Source organism: Pleurodeles waltl, chromosome 9, assembly GCF_031143425.1.
Source record: "Pleurodeles waltl isolate 20211129_DDA chromosome 9, aPleWal1.hap1.20221129, whole genome shotgun sequence".
Lineage (NCBI taxonomy): Eukaryota > Metazoa > Chordata > Amphibia > Caudata > Salamandridae > Pleurodeles > Pleurodeles waltl.
Genome location: NC_090448.1, coordinates 403441533 through 403466632, shown reverse-complemented (window position 1 = coordinate 403466632; position 25100 = coordinate 403441533). Strand labels below are relative to the sequence as shown.

Genomic DNA, 25100 nt, shown 5'->3' with positions numbered 1-25100 from the left:
AAGAAAAAAATAGAATAGTAGAAAAATGGAAAAAGAAGGGTCGGGGAAAGAAGGAAGAAAGGAGGGAGGGAAGGGAACTGGGAGGACTGGAAAAAGGGGGAAAGGGAGGAAGAGAAGGGCGAAATGGAAAATTAGAAGGGGCTAAGGGAAGAAATTAATATTGGGACAGGGAAAAGGAGAGGAAGAGAAGTTAAACTTAGGAAGTGGAGTGGATGCAAGAGGGGCGCTAAAATACAAGGAGGAGGGAGAAAAAAAGGAGGACAAGTGGAGGACCGGAGGGAGAAGGGGGGGGAAGGGGGCAACCGGGAGAATAGAAAATAGGTAAAAAGGAGAAGGTGGGGGGGCATAGAAAAAAGTAGGAGAGTGGAGGAAGGGAACGGAGGGTTTAGAGATGAAGGTAGGAGTGATATTGTTATTCCAGGGCTGACCATTGGATATTGTCGTTCAGTCCCATGGTATCGGTATGTAGCCTCCACACCCATCTCTGTTCATAAAACAGTAGTTTCTGCTTCAAGTTCATGGTGGGTGGTTAAGTTTATCGATGACACACCACTCCATATCGTTGGGATTGTGGTTGTTGGTGATGTAATGTTCAGTCAGTCGAGTGGCATCTCATTTGCACCTGATTGTACTTCTGTGTTCGTAGATGTGAGTACCTACTCTTCTGGTGGTCATTCCAATATATATGAATCCACACGGACACTTTATCATGTAAATAACATTCTTGCTGTTGCAATTAGTGAAATTCCTCAGCTTCCATGGTGTCTGTAGACCCAATTCTAACTTGAGGGTCTTCTTTGTAAATTGACAGACACTTTAATTCCCGCATAGGAAATGTCTTTTTGGTGGCGGTAAGCCCCATAAAGTCCCTTGCCTGCCGATAGGGGGCTTATCCCGTGGTCGGGTATGGATCATTGTCGCGAATGCTTCTAGCTTTTTTTAAGGTATTGAGGGGGGGACTTGAAAGGGAGGCTTCCTGAGGTTAAGATTTTCCAATCCTCTTTGATAATCTTTTTTACTGTGTTAGATACAGGATTAAAAGTTGTTACACAGATTATACTGGCTTTATTGTCGGCCCTTACAGGGGGTTGCAATAGCTTATCCGTATTACTAGAGTGAGCTCGCTTTTCGTCTCTTCTCGTGAGATGTGCGGGATATCCTTTAGCCCATAGTTTATTGGTGAGCTTTTTGGCATGTTTGTTGTAATCTGTTATTTCTGTACAGTTACATCGCAGTCGCAAGAATTGGCCCACTGGTAAGTTCTCCTTTAGGGAGCGTGGATGAAAACTTTGGAATTGTAACATAGTATTCCTGTCAGTCGGTTTGTAATAAACGTCTGTCTTAAGGAAGCAATCTTTTTCCGTGATGAGAAGGTCAAGGAAGGAAATTTCTGGGTTACTTATAGTTGATGTAAATTTTAAAAAAGGATTTAAAGCGTTTAGCCAGGTCACAAAGGTGGTTGCTTCCTCCTTTGTGCTTTTCCAAATCAGGAGGATGTCATCAATCTAACGCTTCCATACACTGATTTTGTCATAGTACGGGTTTTCTTCAGTCAGAATGGATTCTCTCTCAAAGTGATCTACATACAAACAGGCTAAGCTTGGGGCGAAGGTACTGCCCATCGAGGTACCGTGTACCTGGAGGTAGAAATGTTTATTGAATTCAAAAATGTTTCTTGTGAGTGCTGTATGTGCAAGATCTAGGACAAATTCTGGGGGTGTCATAAAGTCCCATGCACTGTTACTCAAAAGATTGCCGATGACTTCAAGGGTAGCTTCCTGTGGGATGTTTGTATATAAGAACTCGACGTTTAGAGTTATCAGATATTCATTTTCTTTGTCGAATTCTAGACTATCTAGTAAAACAAGAACATCTTTAGTATCTTTAAGATATGTTGTTATTTGTCTTATGTATGGTTGCAGGAACCAGTCACAAAATTGCGAGAGAGGTTCCAGGATAGATCCTATTCCGGATACTATAGGCCTCCCTGGAGGTGGGTGCTTGTTCTTATGTATTTTCAGTAGAATGTAAAAATAAAGTATTTTAGGATTCACTTGGTTCAGGAAGGCTGCCTCATGCTTAGTGATCCATCCATTGTCCAAGCCCTTACCTATTAGGAAGGCGATTTCTTCTTTAATTTCTGGTGTTGGGTCTCTAGGAGGTTCTTATAGTGCTGGGTATTCTCTAATAGACGTAGGCATTCTTCATCATAGATGACTGTTGGCAGTATTACTATTGCACCTCCCTTGTCTGCTGGTTTGACAGTTATTGAGATGTCATTAGTAAGGTCTTGCAGGGCTATTTCCTGAGTACTTATATTGTGGAATACCTCAGTGTGATTCTGTCGTAAGTTATCTATTTTTCGGCTCACTGATTTCTCGAAGGCCAGCACCTCCAGCGGCATTTGTTGACTCAGGTGAGTAAATCTTGATTTTGGTCGTAGTCCCGTATTCCTGTCTTGTCCTGTGTTAGATTCAGGATGGTCCAGGAAAAAAGTCTTAAGTCTTATCTTTCGAAAGAATTCCGCTATTTCGATTCTCAGCTTGAAGATATCTAGTTTTGGTGTGGAAACAAAGCCAAGGCCCTTCTCCAGGGCTTTTAGTTCGATGTCTTTTAGTGTCTTTTGACTCAGGTTTATCACCACAGTTGGTCTAACTGCTATATTTTGCTCGTGCTGGGTGTCTTGCTGTCCGATTTTGACTCTTGGTTTCCAGCTTACTCCCTTCTTCTTTCCCCTCACCCTTCCTGGACCTCTTCCTAAAAAAAGGGGCATTAGGGTAGGCCCAGGGTCCCGGTGGTGCCGGGTATAGTGGGGGTTGGAATTGGTTGGGAGGCCCGTACTGGGAAGGCCATCCCCAGGGTTGCATATTTAACTGGGAAAACTGGGAAACTGCATGTGGGTGGTTCCATCTGTTCCTAGGGGTGCAAGACACAGCCACTTTTTACACCCATTCCTACCTGGAAAATACGCGCCCAACTAGCGCCTCCTGAACAGGGCCTAATAGTCCAGTTCCTTCCAGTTACACCCCACACCTTTTTGTGCATTGATTGGTTTACCCCCATGAAGTCAAAACTCCAAGGATGACTTGGATTCCACCAAGCTTTGTGAAATGTTGGATTTGGATGTGCTGTTGAAGGGCAGTGCTTACTTAGCCTGTTGGTTTGGAGCAGTGTTGCACACAATTGTGTCAAGGGTTGTGTCATATGGTACTTTCATGTAGGATGAAATATTTATGTTGATATGGCCTTGATGTTGAGGTGGCAATACATAGCCTACTGGCTCATGGCAATTTTCACTTCTGCATAAGAAATGCATCTATGTTGACGTAATTTACCTTTCATTGAAAAGCTTTCTTATTGGAGTGAGAGGTTCAACACACTGTTTTGTTTGCTCTTATAAATAGCGCTGATCGGAGCAGAACAAGAAGTAATTCAAGAAAACAAATGTTTAGTTTCATTATATTGTATGTAGTTTGGTCAACTTATTATAAAATTGATTTGATATTGAATGGTAGATTTGAAGTGTTCTTTCTGGGATAAAAACAAAAAAGGCACAGTTGCTCACCTTCGTTATTTGTTAATCTATGTCCGATTCCATTATGATCTTCCATGCCGGATTACTGGAAATATATCTTATTTCTGTTTATTTTCTCAAAGGTTGCTGTGAAAATTATAGACAAAACCCAACTTAACTCCTCCAGTCTCCAAAAGGTAAGCTCTAGCTTTTTTATTTTTCTCACCCAGTCATGGCCTGCATTTTATGGTTTATGTATTCACTTGGAGCGTACTTTTCATGTGAAATTCGACATCAGTGAAATTAAAAACATATTATTTGGTCAAATACTGTGGTAAATGAGTAAGCTGATAAATAGTAAATTTGTCATTGAGAGACCGGCGTCTGAATTTTCAGAGACCCAGTATCGAGTCCTGCTTTAAAAAAAGCTTGTAACGTTGCCTCTCATCATAACGTATTAAGCACCATGCATTGTATTTGTTTGTTCCCAGCTTCTTTTACCCAGCTCACTGCCTGTTTTATTGCGTACTCCTGCCTTGTCCTTTGTATCTCTTCTCTTTTCCTCTGTCGTTTTGCCTTTCTGGTAAGGCTAGGGTGTGGAATGGTAACCTACAAAGATTAATTTAACACTTTTAATACCTTTTAAGTGTTTTATTATTTTCAACTTATTTTGCTAACCGTTCCTCTTGTGTGGAATGTAAGATTTTTTTCGGCTTTAAATTATGTAAAAAAGAAAAGAAAAAAATGCCTGATCTGTAGCCAGGACTGGATACTGGGCTGTCGCCCCACTCCACAACTGTCAGAAAATACATGTTTGTACCGCAGGCCTCCGCCTCCCGAGGGAGAAAGCTGTTGCACCACGCTACACTGCCACCTCGGACTTAATTGTTTTCTTGCCTATACAACAACGGGTGTGAGAAGAAGAGGGAACTGATTGGTTATTTGAACTTGTGGGAACGCAATCGTCCGAACCTAATTCATACTCCTGGAACTATTTGCTGACCTTGTGTTTCAGGCTGTTCATCTGGAGTGCGTCCCTTCTCTTGTCCAAACCCTGTTAACTATATTCTTCCACCAGTAATGGATGCCTGTAAACAGACCTTTAAATATTGTTTTTATCTGGTCTCATTTGCTCTGCAGTTAAAGACGGGGTCGTATGTCAGGCTCGTCCTTCCAGGGAGCTTGGTGTTTGTTTTCTTTCTCTGATTTGAAAGTGAGAGGATTTATGTGACGGTCATGCTGACTACTGGGGTTGTGTTGGACGGAAGGCAACAATGTTTGATGTTGTTTGTTCCCTAGCACACCACAAAATTTAATTGTCTGTAAATGAACTGTGCAGATATTTCAGAATGTATCAGAATTAGGACAGCACAAATGAAGCAAAATCTTTTGGTAATTCTGAAGTGTGGGGGAGACAAATATCTTAATACTATCAATGCAGTAGGTGATGGCATTTCCACACATTGTTTGTGCACTGTGTGCTTTGATCAGTAAAACTATTTCTGTTTAAATATAATGATCATTTCAATTGAAGATTTATTGTCTGTAATGGCAGTACCCTACCACAACATGCATACTCCACTTTATTCTACTCCACCCCACTCTGCTCTGCACCACTCTACTCTGTCCTCTACCCCATTCTACTGTATAATGCACCACTACACTCTTCGCCACTGCATTCTACACCTCGCCATGCCACTCCACTCTATGCCACTCTAGTCTGCAACACTGTGTTTTATGCCACTGGACTCTATGCCAATCCAGTCTACTCTGTAACTCTCTATGCCAGTACACACTATGCCACTCAAATCTTCTCTGCACCACTGCTGTATATTCCACTGTACTCTATTGTGCACCACTGCACTATTCTGAAACAATCTACTCTATGCCACAGCACTTAGAGCTGCAGCACTCTACACCACTGCATTCTACTCAATGCCAATGCACTACTCTATGCCACTGCACTCTGCACCAATAGACACTATACCACTTTACTCAAAATAAGTGCAGTTTGTGCCAATCTGCTGTGCACCACTGCACTAGTAAGCCACTATGCTCTGCAACACACTTTCACTGCACTCTATGCCACCCTGCTATACACCACTGCACTCTACAAGTCTCCTCTGCAGCACTGCACTCTACGGCAATGCACTGTATGCCACTATGTTCTAAGCCACTCTGCTCTGCACCACTACATGCATCTTTATTCTAAGCCACTCTACTGTACACTGGACTCTCTGCCACTTAACTGTTACTCTATGCAACTGCACTCTGTGCCACAGTACTCTATGCCAATGCACTCTATTGTGCTCCACTTTACTCTGCTACTGCACTCTATGCCAATGCACTGTGCGTCACTACATTCTACATCGTTCCACTATGCCACTGCCCTCTATGCCAGTCCACTCTAAGCCACTTTCATTGAAACTGCACTCTGCGACACTCAGCTCTATGCCATTGAGTATGCGCCATTCTACTCCACGCCACTGCAGTCTATCCTGCATCACCCCACTCTATGCCACTCTACTCTGCTGCACTCTATGCAACTGCGCTCTACATCACTGCATTGTACACCACTGTACTCTAATCTGCAACACTATGCCACTGCACTTTACATCAATGCAGTCTACGCCATTCCACAACACTGCACACTCAGCTACTGAACTCTGTGCCGCTGTACTCTGCGCCAGTACATTTTATGCCACCTCAATCTACTCTGTGCCACTCTTTTGCACGCTACGCCAATGCACCCTAACACCAAACGGAATCTACATCACTGACTGTACGACACCACACTCTATGCCAATCCATTCTATGCCTTTCTGCTCCGCACCACTGTAATCTATGCCATTGTGCTCTACTCCACTCTGCTATTCATCACTGCACTCTTCGCCGTTGCACTTTACAGCACTCCAGTCTAGGCCACCTCACTCTACTCGATTCCACTCTATGCCACTGCACTCTTCCACTGTACTCTGCAACACTGCTCTCTATACCACTGCCCTCTATACCACTGCCCTCTACCCTGCACCACTTCACTCTACACCACTGAATTCCTCTCTGAAACAATGTTGTCTATGCTCTGCACTCTAGCTGCACCACTTTCTTCTGCACTGCACACCACTTTACTCAGAACCAATACACTCCATGCCACCTACTCTACACCGTGCACTCTACTCCTCAACTCTTCAACACTGTACGCCAATGCACTCCACGCCACTGCACGCTATGCCACTCTGCATCATTGCACTCTGCACCAGTGGCTTTATGACACTACTCTGCAAGCCTGCACATTCAGCTGTGCGTTGCTCATCTGTCGCTCAGCTCTGCGTCGCTATACCCTGCAGCACCCAACCCCATGCCACTTAACAATACTCTAAAACAATCTACTCTGTGCCACTGTACTCTACACCACTGCAATCTACGCCACTCTACTCTGCACCACTCCATGCCATTGAACTCTCCGCCACTTTATACCAATGCAGTCATTGCCACTTTACTCTATTCCAAAGCACTCTGCCAGTCTGCTTTACACTACTGTACTTTACACCACTTCACTGTAGGCCACTCTCTTCCACTCCTCAACACTACACTCTGATGCTCTACTCCATCAAACTCTACTCCACTCTGCAACACACTTACACTCCACTCCATGCCACTGTATGATACTACTCCACTCTACGACGCTTTACGCAACTTCCTTTATGCCGCTTCATGATTCTTTACTTCACTCTATTCTATGGCACACTACTCCACTCTGACAGTCAATGCCACTTCACTCTGTCATTCGACGCTACAACACTACTCCACTCTGCTATCCCACTCTCCTACACCACTCCACTCTGCCACTCCACCCTTCGCTACTCCACGACAATCTACTCCTCTCTGCACCCCTCTTCTCCACTCTACTTTAAGATTTACCCTCTACACCACTCCACTCTACACTACTCCACTGTACGCCGCTCTTTGCTGCGCCACAACACTGTGCCACTCAACTCGACGGCATTCTACTCCACTCTGACACTCTTCTCCCTTCTACTCTGACTGTTTACTCCTGTATTTATTGTCTGCTTCTATGGTGAGTTCAGAGGTTGCCCCCCTCTACCTTTCTGAGAAGCTTATTACTGCTTGCTCTTTCTACCCTGAGAGTTAAGTGCAGAAATTGTTGTTCCTTGGCCCAGTTTCCAAAGCCTTATCCATCTTGGTTAGGATCCAGTAGCCCTAGTCTGCCCTTCATCCCTCCAACAACCGAAGGAATGTTGTCTGACAGTGAACTTTAGAGTTGGACTTAACTCAGTCAATGTTGTTTGGCAGTACTACTTGTGTCGTCCATGCAGATGTACTCCGTAGAGATGGAATTGTGTAAATAACGTGAGTTAAGCTCTCATTAACTTTTTGCATTGCTAACTACGTAGGAATCTAGGATTTGCCCTGTACAGTTTGTGTAGTATAATCGGTTAAAGTCTTCCACAACTTTTTTGGTACTAAAAGTACAATGTGTTGTCTCTTGAGTACGCCTTTGCTGAACTAAATATGACTTGAAAATCTTGCAAGGCTTTTATTATCGTGGTGCCACCATGGATAGAGTTGGTTTCTTACGAAAATGGGCCAAAGATGCTACAAATCTGTCATTTTGTGGATTGTGATTTATCTTCTAAATCCTGTCCCCAAGAAGCTTGTTTTGATTTCATGAACAAAACATATGGTTTGTGATGTCTTGCCCTTGCTCGATTGGACCATTGCAAGAATATTACTTTACCTCTCATGTACAGTTTAGGCTCACAGAAATGAATTTCAATGTGTTAATTTGCTGATTGTCTCTAGGAGGTTTTTTCAAAATATTTTATAGACCTTTGCTTCTCAAACTCTTCTTTCTCCTAGAATTTGTTTTTGGCTGTTTGTCTCTTGCACCAGGACGTAGTTTAAGTTACTAACCATGTCCTTTGCCTAAATTTGATGTTGATTTCTGATAGATCTCCATTCCAAGCTCTTCTGTTGATACTCCACAGCTGTTTTGTTTTTTCTTCACAAAGATGTGAACAAAAACTCTACGTGTTCTTAAAAACGATGTATTTGCTTCACCTAAAATAACCTCTCTCTATTTTTGGAGAGAGTATTCTGTGGCTGTAGGGTAGCCTAAGAGCAGTATGTCTTTTTCCTAGCCTGATGAAGTTGTGAACAGAGTTAATGTATACTTTTGACCAAAACTATTAACAAGCAATAAACATAGCGTACTTTTAGGGACATTTGACATTGCAGACTGCTGTTTGTAGGTGGGGGCGGGGGGGTGTATGTTTGTTTGCATTGTACCACCGTCTAGGCATTCAGTCGTGGGCTGATGGCACATTTGACAGCGCAGTTATTGAAGACCGGGTAGTAGACTTTTAAAAGTCCTTACTCAGATTTTGAACTACTGCGGAACGGAATTCATACAGTGGTTAATCTGAATCTGCCAGATGTCTAAGAAAATGAACAGTAACACAGTCTGTTCAATCTGCCTCACTGCTACTTTCCTCTACGATCAGTATATTAAACCTGGTTGTCTCCCTACTTGTTTTTAGGTTGGGATCAAGCTTTTTTAAACAACTGATCAGTCACTGAGCTCGACTAGGAAAGCAAGCGGCAGGCGCTGTGAGCTTTAAAAAAAAATAAAAAATGGCGTTATTGATAAGTAGTTCCTGATTATATTAGAATAAAGGAATTTGTTAAATTTCATTACAGGAGAGTCTCAGTTCTGGGAATCTGTTAAATTCAAAGAACGTTTACCTGCATACGTACCACTGTGGGTAAATTATAGTTTCTTGTAACTTGCCTTCTGTCTCTAAAAGGGTACAAGCTATTCTACTGGTGGGTAGTGTCACTCAGGCCAACATGCATTTCATTTGACGAGTTGACTTGGTGTAATCGATAAGAACATCGTACACTTGTTTCATTATTTTAACATCGAATTGCACGTCTAACTCTTTGGCTGAAATGTATGAAGCTGTTTGTTTCTCCTTCCACCCATAACACCTATTGTACTGCATTCCATCACCCACTATGGTACAGTGTTACAGAATCGCAAGCTCATGTTGACGCTCAATAGAACCCACTAAATTACAGTTTTTGGTTGCCTAAGCCGTCTATCATTTTCTGAAGGCATTTTGGATTATTTGCAGTTTTCCTCTGGTGTTTATGCATCAACACGGACTAGGACACGCATTCAAGTTATCAGTTTATTACACTCTAAGAAAACACAGTATTACTTTCAGAGTACGTTTTCCTGTACCTCTGGATTGTAAAAGATTTAAGAGAAGGCTTTAATTAGAATACAGAAAATATTGCATGAACACTTTCTGGCTTTCTTTGAATTAGGTTACATAATGGGTAAGCTTTTATCAAAGGGCTCTGGTAACGACATTAACCATGTGGCTAAAGGCCGAATGGATTCTTGGTGTCACCAATATTGGACCATATCACACATTACCTGGCACATATTTTATTATATTATTTTTTTTGGTATCTGATAGACACAACTAGCTGCAGATTCCTTGCCTTAGAATTCTCCCTGTGCGCCAGACTGGATCTGGAAAAACTTTTCAGCAGTACCTTTGCGTGTCAGTGAAAGGCGCTGTGTGACTCCGTATCTAAGTCATCCACTGGATAAGGCGTCAGTGGAGTCCATATAATCCTGTTGCCGTCAGTTTCTTATTTTCCATGGTACAATGCGGATCCGAAGAAGTGGTTCCTTTGGCCATTTGGCCTTCTTTTTTTTGGCGATTCCATCGGATGTAACATTGTGTACGCCTTCTGGCTTTAAACCCTGTGGGTCCTGTGCTCGACAGGTTTTGATCACAGAGCCCTATTGAGTCTGTATATGATGGTTAGGCACCCATCACGAGACAGACGTTTGCAATGCCTGTCAACATTCGAGGCCAAAATCGTTGAGGGAGCGTCAGATAAAGCTCCTGGCGGCTTGGCTGTCTGTCTTCCCAAGACTCCCGTAGGTGTCAGTCCTTCTCTTTCCAAGACCCATCCATGTGAATGCTATAGGAGTCGTTCGCTTGGGGTGCCATCGACGTCTCAAGGTAAGCGTCGTACGAAGTCGGGTCCTCCTCTGGCTTAGCTGTCCCCACGCTGCTCCTCCCATTCTGAGGGTGAGTCCGTGCAGGAGTCAGCCCCGCATCTCTCGAGTTTTCCTGGCACCGGGGCAGCTCTGGCCCAGATGTAGGACTATTACCCATCCCTTCTGTAGGAAATTACCCTCTTTTTGGCATGGTTACCCCCATTTGTTGCCTGCTGTCAGTGTGTTTTTGACTGTTCACTAGGATCCTGCTAACCAGGACCCCAGTGACTGCTCTCTCCCTCTAAAATTGGTTGTTCCTGACTTTGTGCACCCCACAATTGGCATACTGGTGCCCCCGTGTAAATCTCTAGTATATGGTACCTAGGTACCCAGGGCATTGGGGCCCCAGAGGTTCCCCATAGGGCTGGAGCATGTATTATGCTACCCATGGGAGCCCATGTAAAATGTGTGTGCAGGCTTGCCATTGCAGCCTGCGTGAAAAGATGCATGCGCCCTTTCACTACAGGTCACTGCACCAGGTCACTATAAGTCACCCCTGCAGCAAGCCCTCCAAGCCAAGAGGCCAGGGTGCAAGTGCCTGTGTGTGAGTGCAACCCTGCATGAACAGAGTTGCTCCCACAAACTCCAGATCCATTTCCTGGACTTTGTGAGTGCAGGGATGCCATTTTACCCATCTACTGGACATAGGTCGCTTGCTATGTCCAACTACATAATGGTAACTCTGAACCTAGGCATGTTTGGTACCAACATGTCGGAATCTTTCCCAAGTACTGTTGCCAGTGTTGGTTGTATGAATTCATGCACTCTGGGGGCTTCTTAGAGGACCCTCAGCTGTGCGCCTACCAGTTTGCAGGGTTTTCCCAGCCAGTCTGTGTGTCTGCCATCCTGCCAACCGATTTCTCCCCTCCTGCTGCTTGAACAGCTCAAGCCCAGGAAGGCAGAACAGAGGATTTCCTTTGGGAGAGGGAGGCAGCAGCCTCTCCCTTTGGAAATAGGTGTTACATGGCTTGGGAGGGGTAGCCTCCCCTAGCCACCGGTATGCTTTGAAGGACACATTCGGTGCCCTCCTTGCATAAACCGGTTTGCACCAGTCCAGGGACTCCCAGTCCCTGCACTGGTGTGAAACTGGACAATGGAAAAGGGAGTAATCACTCCCCTGTCCATCACCTCCCCAGGGGTTGTGCCCAGAGCTCCTTCAAGTGTCCACTTGATTCTGCCATCTTGAATCCAAGGTGGACAGAGGCCCCTGGGAGCATCTGAGTGGCCAGATCTGACAGGTGACGCCACAGCCCCCTCCTGAAAGGTGGTCACCCTGCTAGGTGACCAAATCTCCCTTTTAGGGCTATGGTCTCCCTCTTGGGTGGGTCCTCAGATCTGACATGCAAGATTCCAGCAGGACTCCTCTGCATCACTTACTTCGACTTCTGGCTACTGGGACAGCAACTGGTCTTCACAGGAACCTGTAATTTGCAGCTCCAGCGACAACTTCGCTCTGCAACATTGTTTCTTTGGCTCCTTCCAGCAACTGCAACGTTTCCCCGGCTGCATCTTCTAAGGGCAGAAAGTCTTAAGTATGCACCAAGAAGGAATCTCCCTTGGAGTGAAGGAGTCACCAACTTCATCGATGACCAGCTGTGTGGATTCTCTCTCCTGCAACTGTGTGGATCCTTCAACACAGATGGTGGTTTTGAGCGGTCCCCTCTACCAGCTGCCCAACTTGGGAGGTGGTGATTCTATGCCTTTTCTTGCATAACAGTACCCCTATACATCGCGACTTTTGCATTTACCAAGGTTTGTTTGCTCTTCTTCCAAGGGGTCTTCAGGCTCCGTGTAGCCCCGGCATCTAGCACTCTTTTCTGCAACGCGTAGTCTCCTGCCTGGTGCTGCAGCGGCGTGGGACTCCTTTCCAGGTGTGCTGAGTGGGCCTCACTGTGAATCCTGTGCATGCTGCCTGTGAGTTGGCTGTGGCGGCTGCATCCTCGACTGGGGCTCCCCTCATTGGGTTGAGTCCCTTCGGACCTTCCTGGTCCCAAGCAGCTCTGCAACTCTTTCCATTGCCAAGGCTTGTTGGTGGTTTTGCCACACCACTGATGAACTGCAACTTTTCTTCCGACGTGGGACATTGACTGCATCACTTCTGGTCCTGTTTCTCCAGAAGGGTGGGTAGTGGCTCCTGCCCCTCCTGGACACTGCAGCTAGAACTGTACTTGGTCCCCTTCATTTGCAGATCCTCTTCTGTCAGGATCCACCCTGTTTTTTCCATCCTTGCTTGGGTCTTGCAAAGTCCTTTTACAAAGTTTCTTTGGGTTTGGAAAAAAACAGGTAGTTACCTCTTCCCTCCTAGTCGCTGGGGGGCACTCTGGTACATAACTTTTGGGGTTCCTAGTTTCTCCAGCTCCCCTCTATAGATTCCACTTACCTGGGTGGGGGTCTGCCTTTCACGTTCCATTTTTTAGGGTCGAGCGCGCAAGCGCTGTAGCCTGCTGTAATCTCTCTGTGGACATTTAACCACGCCTGCTGCACGCCCATCAGTTTCGTTGGTTTCGTGGGCTTGCCTTTTAAAATTCACTTGATTTAATTAGTGAAAGGCATGCATACGTCATGCCTTTTCCAGTGTTATCCCTCCTCGAGTGCACCGACCAACTACTGAAAACATATAAAATGCTCCTTGTTTTCTGCATGGTTTCTGGACTACTTTTTCTTTTAATTTCCTATGCAGCGTGATCTCACTGGGCAATAGTCAAGCGATTTGCATGACCTCGACCCTTTTACATGAATAATTGCATAACTGCTGATAAGTTTGACTGCGAGCATACTTCTGTTTCCTTTTCTTTCTCTCCTTTGTGCTTCATGCGCATGCCAGGGCCCTTTAAATCAGCTTGCTTATGTGAAACTGTTTTACTTTTCATTTTCAATTTCTGACAAGAAAAGTCTGGTTAGAACTTTACAACGCTAATAGCTCTAAGTTGAGCAAATGCAAGACCATCACATTGCAAATGCTTGTTTAGTACATGGTTTGGTCTCCCCTGGAGTCTCTAATGTTTACTGTTATTTCACTGTTTTCTATTGCTTTCTATGCCCATTCTTGATTACTAAGGTGCATATAATAGTGTTAACGCACCTGCTAGTAGAGTATTGCCTATACAATATTTTAGTGTTTGTTACTAAAATAAAGTACCTTTATTTCTGTAACGCTGTGTGGTTCTTTCATGTGTCTGTGTGCTGTGCGACTACAGTGGTATTGCATGAGCTTCACATTTTTCCTAGTTAAATCTTGGCTGCTCCTCCACAGTTACCTCTAGAGAGCCTTGCTTCCTAGACACTGACTATACCTCTCTAATAGGGGATGCCTGGACCTGGTATAAGGTGATAACACCATAGGTGTTCACCACATACAAGGCCTGCTTCCTACACCTGCATGCCATTTTTGGGCCTACCACTCCCGCTGGAGCACCTTCTGGCCCTAAGGAGGTGGCAGGTGCCCTGATGGGATCTTCACCAGTGGCTAAGTCCCCCCCCAACTCCGGAGTCGTTTTGGCACCGATGCTTGGTCTCCTATGGCTTTAACCTTCCGCGCCTGATTCGTCTGTACAGGCTCCATTGTCGCTGTCGAGTTCTGCCTTGCCGACTCCAGTGGTGGTGATGCCTTCGACTTCGCTCAACATCCCATTGTCTTTTCACCGGAGTCGGTCAATGAATCTTACGGTGTTGAGGTCTCACCCTCTCGACGGCAACCTTGACACCAGGTTCGGTGCCGATGGAGTCAGCTATTTTAGATGTTTGCCCCATGTCTTCTGTGGTACTCCCTTCCAGTTCCTCAATCGGAAGGGCATGGTTAGGATTGTCTGCTTCCTGTTTCCAGCACCATTCCTCTTACACATTCAGATAGGTGGCTCCCCCAAGCCTAATAACCAATCGCTTAATGGTTAAGGGCTCACACCCCAATGCTGAAAGTTGAGGAATCCATTCCAGATCTGATATTAGGTTTGGCAGTTTGCTGACATCTAGTACTAAGGGAACTAGAACATTCCTTGCCTCCTCAGGTATAGAAGGCAAAATGCGATCCATCAAGTCCAAGAAGACGTGTGAGAAGCGAGCAAGGACACAAGAAGTGTTGATTGAACGTAGGGCAGAGCATGATCAAGGGCAAATCTGCCCACCGGAAGCATCCACCTGTGTGGCCTCTCGCTCAGGAGGGACATGAGTCAGATTCTGCAGCTAAAGCAGTTTGCACCACAAAGCATTGAGCAGTCGGATGCTGACAGAGGCAAGATGGATCATCTGTGGCTGGTCTGTGTCTAGGTGAAATAGTGCCTGGACTAGAAACCACTGATTCTGTTAGAAGGGAGTATAAAAATCCTTTGTACGTATGTAGATATACATGTATTTATAAGGGTATTTTCTTACCTTGCTGCTTCAGTTGAACAACAGTGTCTGCGTGCTTACTCATTTCTTCACCCTGCTCTGTTCTGTGAAGGTTCGAGGCTTCATTTCCCTGAGTATGGGTTCCTGTCTTTATTAAAGACTGAAGACTGCTAGCCCTGCCCTCTCAGGTTGTTTCTGACCCTTGCCTTTCTTTTTGTGTACCTTGGTTGTCTTTTCTCCACTATGTTTCAGCATTTAGTGCGTAGGATTCCTGTCCTAGCACCTGCTTCATCCTGTCCTAGCACTTGCTTAATCCTTCCCTGTTGGCTATACGACGGTAGTTGTGTCTCTTCAGTTTGGTGGCCATGTTTTCTCTCTGGCCATATTTCATTCTGTTGCTCAGAGCGGTAGTCTCTAGTATATACATTTGCTTTGACCTTGCTTACTCCTGCAGGTCCACTGTTCAGATCCCATTCTGGAAGTCAACGTCACCTTTACTTTTTTTCTTTAGTTCTTCCTTCAGCGACTCTTCTTCCATCTACTGGACTACTCGTCATTATCTTGGCCTTCTATGGTTGGCATTGTCTCCTGTGACGATTTCCTGCCTGGTGTCGACCGTGTTTCATATTCCACAAGGTTTCTGTAGTCAGGTTTTTCTGCCAGATTCTTTTGGGTTTTAGTCTTAGTATTTCTTTTCGTGCTTAACTGGCTTTTTCCTTTGTGGAGGCTTGGGTTATTCTCTCTCGCCCCTCTTTTCTTTTGTTATGGGGTTGCCATTTGTTTAGCCCATGTCTCTATTTCCATGTACTATGTACTGTGTACCTATATATGTATGTCTGCATACATTAGGTTCTACATCTACGTCTGTATATTGATATCTACATCCGTGTCTACCTGGACTCTATTTATGTAATACTTTTGTATGAACACATTGTTACATCTATATGTGTTCAGGTCGGTGTTTTGGCATGTCTCTATTCTGATCTTTCTTTCTCCATCATTTGTCACACACATGGTATGCCTTGTCTCTTTTCGTCCTTTTTTTATGTGCAGTATGGTTGTTACTTCTACAGCTCCTTTGTTGTGTTCCTGGAGAAGTGCCATCTGTTTTTCGACTTAGCTTCCTACCAGCGTTGAATTTCTATTTGTTGCTGGTTTTGCCTTTGAATCCTGCTGAGGCAGCATGTATGCATTGCTCCTCTATTTTACTCATCCTCTGTGGCCCTCCCTTGTTGGGTGTTCCCTCCCAATTATCTCAGTGATTTTTGCAGTGGTCTTGCGCCTTGGTCCTTAGCCCTTTTATCAGTACAGCTCCTACCCTAGAGCTATACATGTTTATTTTCCTCTTGAATGTTGTCTACAATAGATTTCTTTGTTGTCGCCAGGTGCTCCGCTCCCCATAGCATTCCATGTGTTCTTGCAATGTTTTTTTGGTCTTCCTCTATTCTTCTGGTGGGACGAATGTTCATTGTAGCCTTTCTCTCTAATTATGTCTATGTACTCCGCCTTCAGTTAGACCGGTTACTTGTTTGTAAGGGCTGGGTGGGATGTGTCACAGGTGGTGGGTCCCCTGTGTTTATATTACTTTAGTATCTATTCTAAGGCAAGGAATCTTTGTCTAGTTGTCTCTGTCAGATGAACAAGTTACTTACCTTCGATAACGCCTTATCTGGTAGAGACACAGGCTAGCTGCAGATTCCTTTCCGACCCACCCATCCTCCCCGCTGTGGAAACTAATCTAATTGACCTCAATATTCCTTGCTTGGTCTCATCCTACCAAGCATTTCCATTCAGCGGTGGTAATTTTCACTTACATCTTTTTCTCTTTTTGGCACACTGTTCCATTGCCAGTTTCTGTGGTGGGTTTGCGTTGTTGCCCGGATTCTGGTCACAGAAGAAACGTATGTCTGCACCTCGAAGGATTATATGTACTCTTTTGACTTCATATCCGGTGGTTGATGTCTACGGAGTCACACGATGCCCTCTACCGGCGCGCAGAGGTACTGCTGAAACTTTTTTTCAGATCCAGTCTAGCACCTGGGGAGAATTTTAAGGTAAGTAATTTGTGACTAGGCTGTCTCCCTACCAGATAAGGCGTTACTTGAAGATAAGTAACTTCTTATTTAGCTTAAAAGCTGTTGGTGTTGAAAATGCTTTAGCAAAAGTGCCTTGCTTGCAGCTCTAGCGTAATTCGTCATTACAGAGTACTTCTCTATTTCACGAATGTTTTCTGGAGGAGAAGAGACCCGTCAGATACCATGAATTTTCCCGAACTGACCAGACATTTGAAAGGTGCTGGAATGACCTGCCTAAGGTCAGACCACTTTCTTGATGATTTGGTTTGTATAATTAAAGACAATATTTCTTAACTATTGTCTGAACCAATACCAATGTCTTGTAAAGAGCTTCCTGTAATGCTTTGTCATGATCTCACATGCAAACTCAACACCCCTTAACTTTGAATTATGAACACAATGCGATCTTGAGCTGGTTTTGGCCTCATATAATTAATTTGAGCCTATGGCTTCATCTTACTTAGAGATGCTAACCTTGAAAACTGCTTTGTTATTAATATTTACTTAAACCAAAAAAGTAAGCCTTTATTTGAAGGAGCAGTACGTGGTCCCTCAAAAGCAGAAGATTGTTCTTCTGTTGCTGAAATCATTTGAACTATGAAATAACACTTCCTGTTTACAGTCTAACTTCTTGTTTGACTGATCGCACAATCTAGACTTAAGACCATGCTAAAAAGGGACGCTGTTGCTAGGTGGGATAGTCTCTTCCTTATCTAGGTAATATACCTTTCACCAGAGTTGAGTTTACTTTATATAATTGCAGTGGCTTTCTAGAGACTTGTTTCAGTCTAGGATATTTACAGGATCATGATGTAATCTTCTTTACGTGTATTCTGCCTAACTCACTGGATGCCTAATTCAGAGTTAACTACAGGTATGTTCTGTAATACACCTTTTCTTGCAGCTTATTTGGACTTATGCTGAATTGCCTAGTGTTTTAGAACATAAAAATGCACCTCAACCAATTAAGATGTAGCTGGGGCAAGAAGAGAGTGTAAGAAACCATTTTCTGCCCACGCTTGACATGGTGGGTTTCTTCCTAGCTGCTGCTTAACTCAAACGTGTCTCTGAAAAGAAATGGTTTAAAACACATAGTAAGTAATGTCTCCCAACAAATTCGATGGTGAGCTCCCTGGCCTCTAGTGGTTTTCCACCATGTTGCTTTCTCCTGTATTTGGGTAGGCTTATCATTCTTGTGTTTTAGCATCTGAAAGGAAATACAATAGAGGAGGCGAAAGTGGGTCAGGTTTGGGTACTTCTCCCCTGAGTGGCATCAAGCATAACTTTGGATTTCATTATGTTCCAGAGATGCTCTAATTAAGTCAGATGACTCGGGTACAGGTAGAGTCCTGCCCGTTGTTTCTTTATCCTCCGGAATTTGAGTGCACTCATAGCTTGCAAATGTTGGAACAGTCTAGACTCCGGGCACTAGAGTTTTTGCAAGTATGATTTGGTGATTCAATTGCAATAAAGGATGGGATCCGTGGCAGCACCTTGAGCTGTAAATTGTATTTGTTTGCCATTATTGTAATTGGGGACTAAAGAACAGCACAGGGACAAATGAGACTCCCAGGTTTTTTTACGCTGGGCACTTCGTTGGGTGCCTGCTCCCAGCTCAGTTGACCAATCATATGCATAAGGAGAGTTGACAGTGTTTCATTTAATTAAGCCAGGGAGGTTTTCTTTCACTTAGAGTATGTGTGCTGTTACCCAGTTGAGAGCTTGCTTTGTAGTTCTTTATTATTAAGTCTAATGTGACTTTTAGAATTGTCAGTATACCTTTGGAATTGCAGCTGATGCAGATTGTTACCTATGCCAAAGGCCTAATATTTATATTGAAGAGTAGCAGTTAAAGGATCCTCTCTGATGAACCTCTACACTTGAGGGACCTCTGCATTTGGTTTGCTTATTCTGGCTTGTTTTATACAGTAGGTCAAAATAGATTGTTTCAACTCAAGTGCTGAACCAGCAAATCCTAGCCCTTTGCGGTAGCTGTTGCAGAAATATGCTGAGGTGCACTGCGTTATATGCATCTGATTAATCAAGGTAAAAGAGGACGGCCTGTTGTTTTGCATCCAGCAATGGCATCATTTGTCCCTGATGCCTCTTAAGGTAGTACCTGTGCTCTATGAGATCTGAACATTGTTTAGATTATGTTCCCACAGAATTAGTTATTTAATTTCAGCTCCTAGGACTCTGCTGCGAAGCAGGAGATTGGACTTTGGTCAGTGCTTAGAAAGCTCTTAGATATATGCACTCAATGTAGTGACTTTTTATCCGAGTTAGTAATAATCTCTTCCACTCTCTTTGTACATTGTACCTCTGGTGTTGACAGAGCGAAATATCTGATAGAGACTTTTACCTGCAGATTCCTTATGTTTGAATTCTCCCCAGGTGTCAGACTGGATCCAGAGGTTTTTTGTGAGCAGCACCCCTGTGCATCAGTAGGTGGCATTGATCGGCTCCACATCTGTCTGCGCTGGAAATTATAATGTGGGTCCTGTATAGGTGCCAACCAGGCGTGCCAATGACAGTTCATTTCTTTCCGCGCCAGCCAGCGCTGATCCTAAGAGCTATTCATCAGTCATTTTTTGACTGGCCTTTTTCAAATTTTTGTCTAGCTTTTTTCAAGAAATTTTCTCCTGGTGCGTTGAGGATGTCTTCTAGGAAGACAGGGTTGAGGCCCTGCGGATCCCTTCATTGGGTGGTTTCAGTGATTGATCCGCAACTTGTGTGTTTGGAGCACGACCGCTACGTAAAGTTGTACTCAGAGTCCTAGGCCAAGCATCCGATGGCTTTGAGGGAGTGGTCCCTAAAGCTCATGGCGGCCCAGCACGCAACTCCGTGCAAGTCGAGGTCTTGGTTGAGAGGAAGGTCCTGGGACTGGTCAGAGTCCGAAGTTGTCATCGTCCCACTGCAAGTCCTGAGGGCGATCATGCAAGTCAAGGCACACGAAAAAATCCAGAAAGTCAAAGTGGTCTTAGACTTCCTCCTGTTCCATGGCCAACGAGATGAAGGGGCATCGATGATCCAGTGCTCGTTCTGAAGAACCTGTGCCTGAGCCTCCACACCTCCTCGACTTTCAGCCAGAGCAGCCCCTGCCCAACTTTAAGAATTTTATGAGGCCATTTGCCTCATTTTTGCACAGCCTGACCCTGCTGCCGTGCCTTAAGGCCCCGTGGAGTCAGAGGGTGCCCTTTTGGGTTCTCATTGGCAGGTGTGGCTCTGGCGCAGAGGGGCTCCCAGGGATCCAGTCCTGGATCTGGACCAGAGCTGGTCGTACCACTTCAACCTTCCCTAACGCTGGTCCCGACTGTCCTGCCGGCTTCCGCACCATCCCCATTGTAATTCCTGACTCTGATACAGAGTCCGATGGGTGCTGGCACAAAACACTCTGGTGCCGGCAGGAGTGTTGCCTCCTCAGTTTGATCCTGAGCCCTGTTTCCCCTGGCTACGCCTTGAGGATGAATGTGAGGGCTAGCTGGACCCTTTAGCATACCAGCCTAATTAATCTGAAATGGGCCTGCTTGAAGACTTGGGTAAAGTTAGCGGGATGGACACTTCTCCAGATACTGGCATGCTTTCTCCCCTTACCATGGCTATGGAAGAGGGAGCTTCTTACGCTATGGTAGTGAGCAGGGCAGCTGGGGTTTTGCACCTTCAAAAGGTTGGATTCATTTTGGAAGAAGATGTTTTCTTCGGCCAGCCACAGGTCCCGAAGGAGGCCTGGGCTGTACTCTCTCAGGCTGTTGCCGATGGGAGGGACTGGGCAAAGTTCACAATTCTTTGTAGATTTGACACGACTGACTTGCTAGGTAGAGTGGGTTCTCTGACAGTGGACCTGAGTCTCCACACCTGGCTGAGGACGTCTGGCTTTTCAGGGGATGTCCAGGCTTGGACATGCCCTTTGATGGCAGCCATCTCTTCGGAGACAAGTCAGCCTCTGAATTTGAATGCTTCAAGGGTTTTCGGGTGGCCAGTGGTCTGGTCAATCTGCAGTCCCAAGCCCACCCCCTCTCCCCCATGCAGCAGCCTCTAACTCCTACACCTGACTCCCTCTCATATGCTCCGTTACACTGGAGCTGTTCTGGACACAATGCAGTTTCTGGCTTAACTTCCCGAGCTGCGAGTCCTGGATATTCAGGCTATGAAGCCGATGTTTCATCCTCTAGACTGGATTTTTGTGAGACTGACTTGTAGGCTGCTGGGCCTCATGACCTCCTGCATCCTGCTGGTGACCCATGCCAGATGACATATGTGGTCTCTGCAGTGAGACCTGAAGTTCCAGTGGGCGCAGCATCAGTGGAATCTCTCCAACATGGTCCAGGTCTCTGAGGGAACTGCAAAAGATCTGCAGTGATGGTTAACCATGATTGGGCCAGAGGCAGATCCCTCTCCCTTCATCAACCAGATCTCACAGTAGTGACAGATGTCAGTCCTGGAATGGGGCGGCCATCTGGGAGAGGTGAAGATCAGAGGCATCTGGTCTCAAACAGGACTCCCCATCAAAAGGCTGGCGCTTCATGCGATCCAGCTAGCATTGGAAGTCTTTCTTCCCTCTACCAAGAGAAGGATGGTGCAGTGTTCATCCACCATGTGGTACTGCAACAAGCAAGGTGGGTGGGGTTGTGGTCCCTTTGTCAGAAGGCTCTACACTTCTGGATGTGGCTGAAACAGCATGGCATATTCCTGATCGTTCAATAGCTGGCAGGCTCTCTGAACGCCAGAGCAGGTGAATGACCTCTCCAGCCGAGGGTGGCGCGAGGACTCTTTCACCAGTGGGGAGAGCCTTGGTTAGAGCTGTTTGTCTCTGCCGAGAACGTGCAATGTTACCAGTTTTGCACATTGGTGTTTGCAAGAGATATTTTTCATATTGAGTGGTGGTCAGCCTCCTGTATGCCTTTCTGCCCATACCACTCCTTGCCTTTCTGCCCATATCACTCCTTCCCAGATTTCTCAAGATTAAGAGCGACAAGGCCCAAGTAATCTTTGTGACTCCAGACTAGGCACAGATGGTCGGGTATCCTGAGCTGTTGAGCCATATCCATTGTTCCTCCAATCAGATTTCCCCTTTGGAAGAATCCTCTGTCACAGCAGCAGGGAAGGGTTCTTTACCCGAAAGTGTCCACTCTGTGCCTTCTTACGTGGAGATTGAGCTGTGGCAGTTGACAGCCTTGACCTTCCTCCAGACATCTCTTACGTGGTCTTGGCAGCCATGCATCCCTCCACCAAAACGTTCTACGCCTGTCATTGGAAGTGTTTGTGGCATGGTGTACAGATAAGTGTGCTGACCCCCTTTCTGCCCCTCTGTCTGCGGTCCTGTTAATCCTTTTCCTTGCCCAGCAAGGCTCTTCTCTGGGCACCCATAAGGAGTATTTTTCAGCCTTCTTTGTCTCCAATTGTATAGCTTCCACAAAATCCTTAAAGATCTCTTTCCTTCCCTGTTCATTATGCCCCAATGGGATCTGAATTTGGTTCTGACTTTTTTGATGTGTACTATTTTTGAGTCGCTCCACAATTCTCATCTCGGGCTTTCCATATTGAAAACAGCTTTCAAAAAGACTGTTGGTGTTTTACCTTGATCGTACTAAAGAATTCTGGGTGGATAACCAACTCTTTATGAGGTATATAGGTGCGAAGAAAAGGTGGGCAGTGCAGAAGCGGACCATCTCCAGATGGGTCATACTGCGGTAAGATCTGCAACGCACTGCCCAAAAATGCAAGCCATGAAGGTTTGCATGCTCTTTCTACTCGAGCTGATGCTGTATCCACTGCGTTGGCAGGCAGCGTTCTAGTCCTGGACATCTGCCAGGCAGCAATGTGGTCATTTATACACACATTTACCATACACTTCTGCCTGGACGGTCATTTGGGATGGGCACTTTGCCCGTTTGGTCCTGCAGGACTTTGTAGTTTGAACTTGGTTTGCAGACTCCCTGCCGGGGATGGTATTGCTTGGGTATCTCTTAAAAGTAAGGAATCTGCAGCTAGAAGTCTTTATCAGATGGACAAGTTATTTGCCTTTGGTAACGCTTTATCTGGTATAGACTATATCTAGCTGCAGATTCCTTACCGACCCACCCATCCTCACTGCTTTGGGAACTGAATTTTGGGGGCAGAGATTCTCATGGCTCTGCACCCCTGGCATGGAAAGTTGTGAAAAAACTGACGTCGTGCGCCTGTGGGGGGGGCACTTCTATAGGACTGGGCTTGTCATTGCTGGCACGTCCGATGACTGACGTGGAGCCGGTCGGTACCACTTACCGGCATGCAGGTGTACTGCTCATGAAAATCTTCTGGATCAGTCTGACGCCGGGGCAGAATTCAAAGGTAAGGAATCTGCAACTGTATATAGTCTCTACCAGATAAGGCATTACCGAAGGTAAGTAACTTGTCCAAATAACTATAGTTGTAGAGGAGTTGCTGCAGAAATCCATCTGCTCCACTAGCTGGGTGTCACATCATCAATGAATATGCCCCAAACAGATTCTCTTCAATGTTTTGCAAAATGTTGTGTTCAACTGGTATGGACATCTCCTCTTAAAGAAAGGTTCAGACTGCTAGATTTTCCATAGTGAATATTCTTTGGTACCTTTCTATGAGCATTTTAGCTGTAAATTCTCTGCGAGCTGGACTTTCCTTTGCACAATTAACTTTTGTTCTGTGCCAGCATACATGACTTCCCAGCTGGATCTTTATAATTGTTCTTGTTATATGGATATCTTCAGTATGTTGTGTTAAATTCCAAGTCCCAATTGAACCAGGATCCCTGTTTGTCTGTCTCACAACCTGAGGAGCTCACCTCATCCTTAAGCCCCTTGTGTTTTTTTCTGTACTTGAGGTTCTTCAATAAAGGTGTCTCTTTTCGCTCATTCTCCAAAGCTTTGTGTCTTTCTTCCATTTGGGCTTCAGCCAGTCACTGTGTGCCACTGTGTGTTTACCTTGTTTTTAAAACTTTACGTACCTGTGATGAAGTAATGGTCCTTTGGAAGTGGGCTTTTAAAAGAAACTATGTAGTGACAATGCGATATTGGATTGTTTCTCTTGTTCCAAAGGCCCGCCTCTCTGTAACCCCGAGCATTTAATTTCTACTCTTATTGTTCTATAACACAAGAGGAGGTCATGCTTGAATATCCACCTGCTGTTTCCTGAAACTAAGACGTCTCAAGATACTGTCAGTTGGCGATTACATTCATCTTGTTGTGGGACCACACCTAGTCTCAAACCCTCATGCAAACCTACGTCACCCGTAACTGAAAACCATCTTTGTGGCCATTCTAAAAGCACCAGCTGCTGTCTTTTTTTTTTTTTTCCTTCACTTTTTGCTTTCCTCTGCAGTTTTGTATACAGCCAATTGAGATTGCAATGAAGCTGCCTTTTGCAGCTTATGATCTCGAACACTTCTATTCTGAGTTATAGAGTGCATGCGACCCGAAGGCAACCCAACGCTAATCGAAAAGCGAGCAAGCAACTGTAAGAAGGATCCCAGTGAAAATGTATTTCATAAACAACCAAGTTTTTAGGAGTTTACGAAAGCAAAGCTCAATGCCTGTAGCTCTAATGGTTAGATGAAGGGAGTTCCATAGTTTAGCCACATTAAAACTAAGGGTCCAACCTCCACTTCTAGCTCTTCTAATGATGGGGACAATGGACAGGTGGGCGCTGGTAGATCTTAAGGGCCTATTTGGGATGTAGGGATCAACAAGATGGTGTAGGATGAGAGGCCCACGTGAGTGAAGGGCTCAGAGTGTGATGCAAAGGGCTTTAAATTAAATTCTTTGTGTAACCAGGATCCAGTGGAGGTCTGCCAGCCCTTTCTGGGCTGACCAGTACCTGGGGATTGCTAACAACATTGTGGTACCAATCCCTTCTCCAGGGAAAACTTAACCATCTCAAGCAGGACAGGGAAAATGATTTTTGCTCCAATGGCTAAGATGATGGAGGGCAGGGTCAAATGGAGAACCAGATTTAATTTGGCTAAAAAGTGAAACAAAACTTTCCATCGTCGGGGGGAAAAATCCTGAGAGGATGGCATGACCCATCTCCGTAATAAGGTGATTGCAAGTAGAATTATCCTCCC

At 45.1% G+C, this 25100-nt stretch overlaps 1 protein-coding gene across 10 annotated transcripts in view; it reads left to right on the top strand.

Annotated features, from left to right (window-relative positions):
* The window catches only part of MARK2 (microtubule affinity regulating kinase 2), a 603936-nt gene that overhangs the window by 201084 nt on the left and 377752 nt on the right, over positions 1–25100 (top strand). For all 10 annotated transcript variants that reach the window (XM_069207129.1, XM_069207137.1, XM_069207134.1 and 7 more), the window contains exon 3: positions 3658–3711. In XM_069207129.1, coding sequence (XP_069063230.1) covers positions 3658–3711 — 54 coding nt within the window. The remainder of the gene's footprint in view (positions 1–3657; positions 3712–25100) is intronic.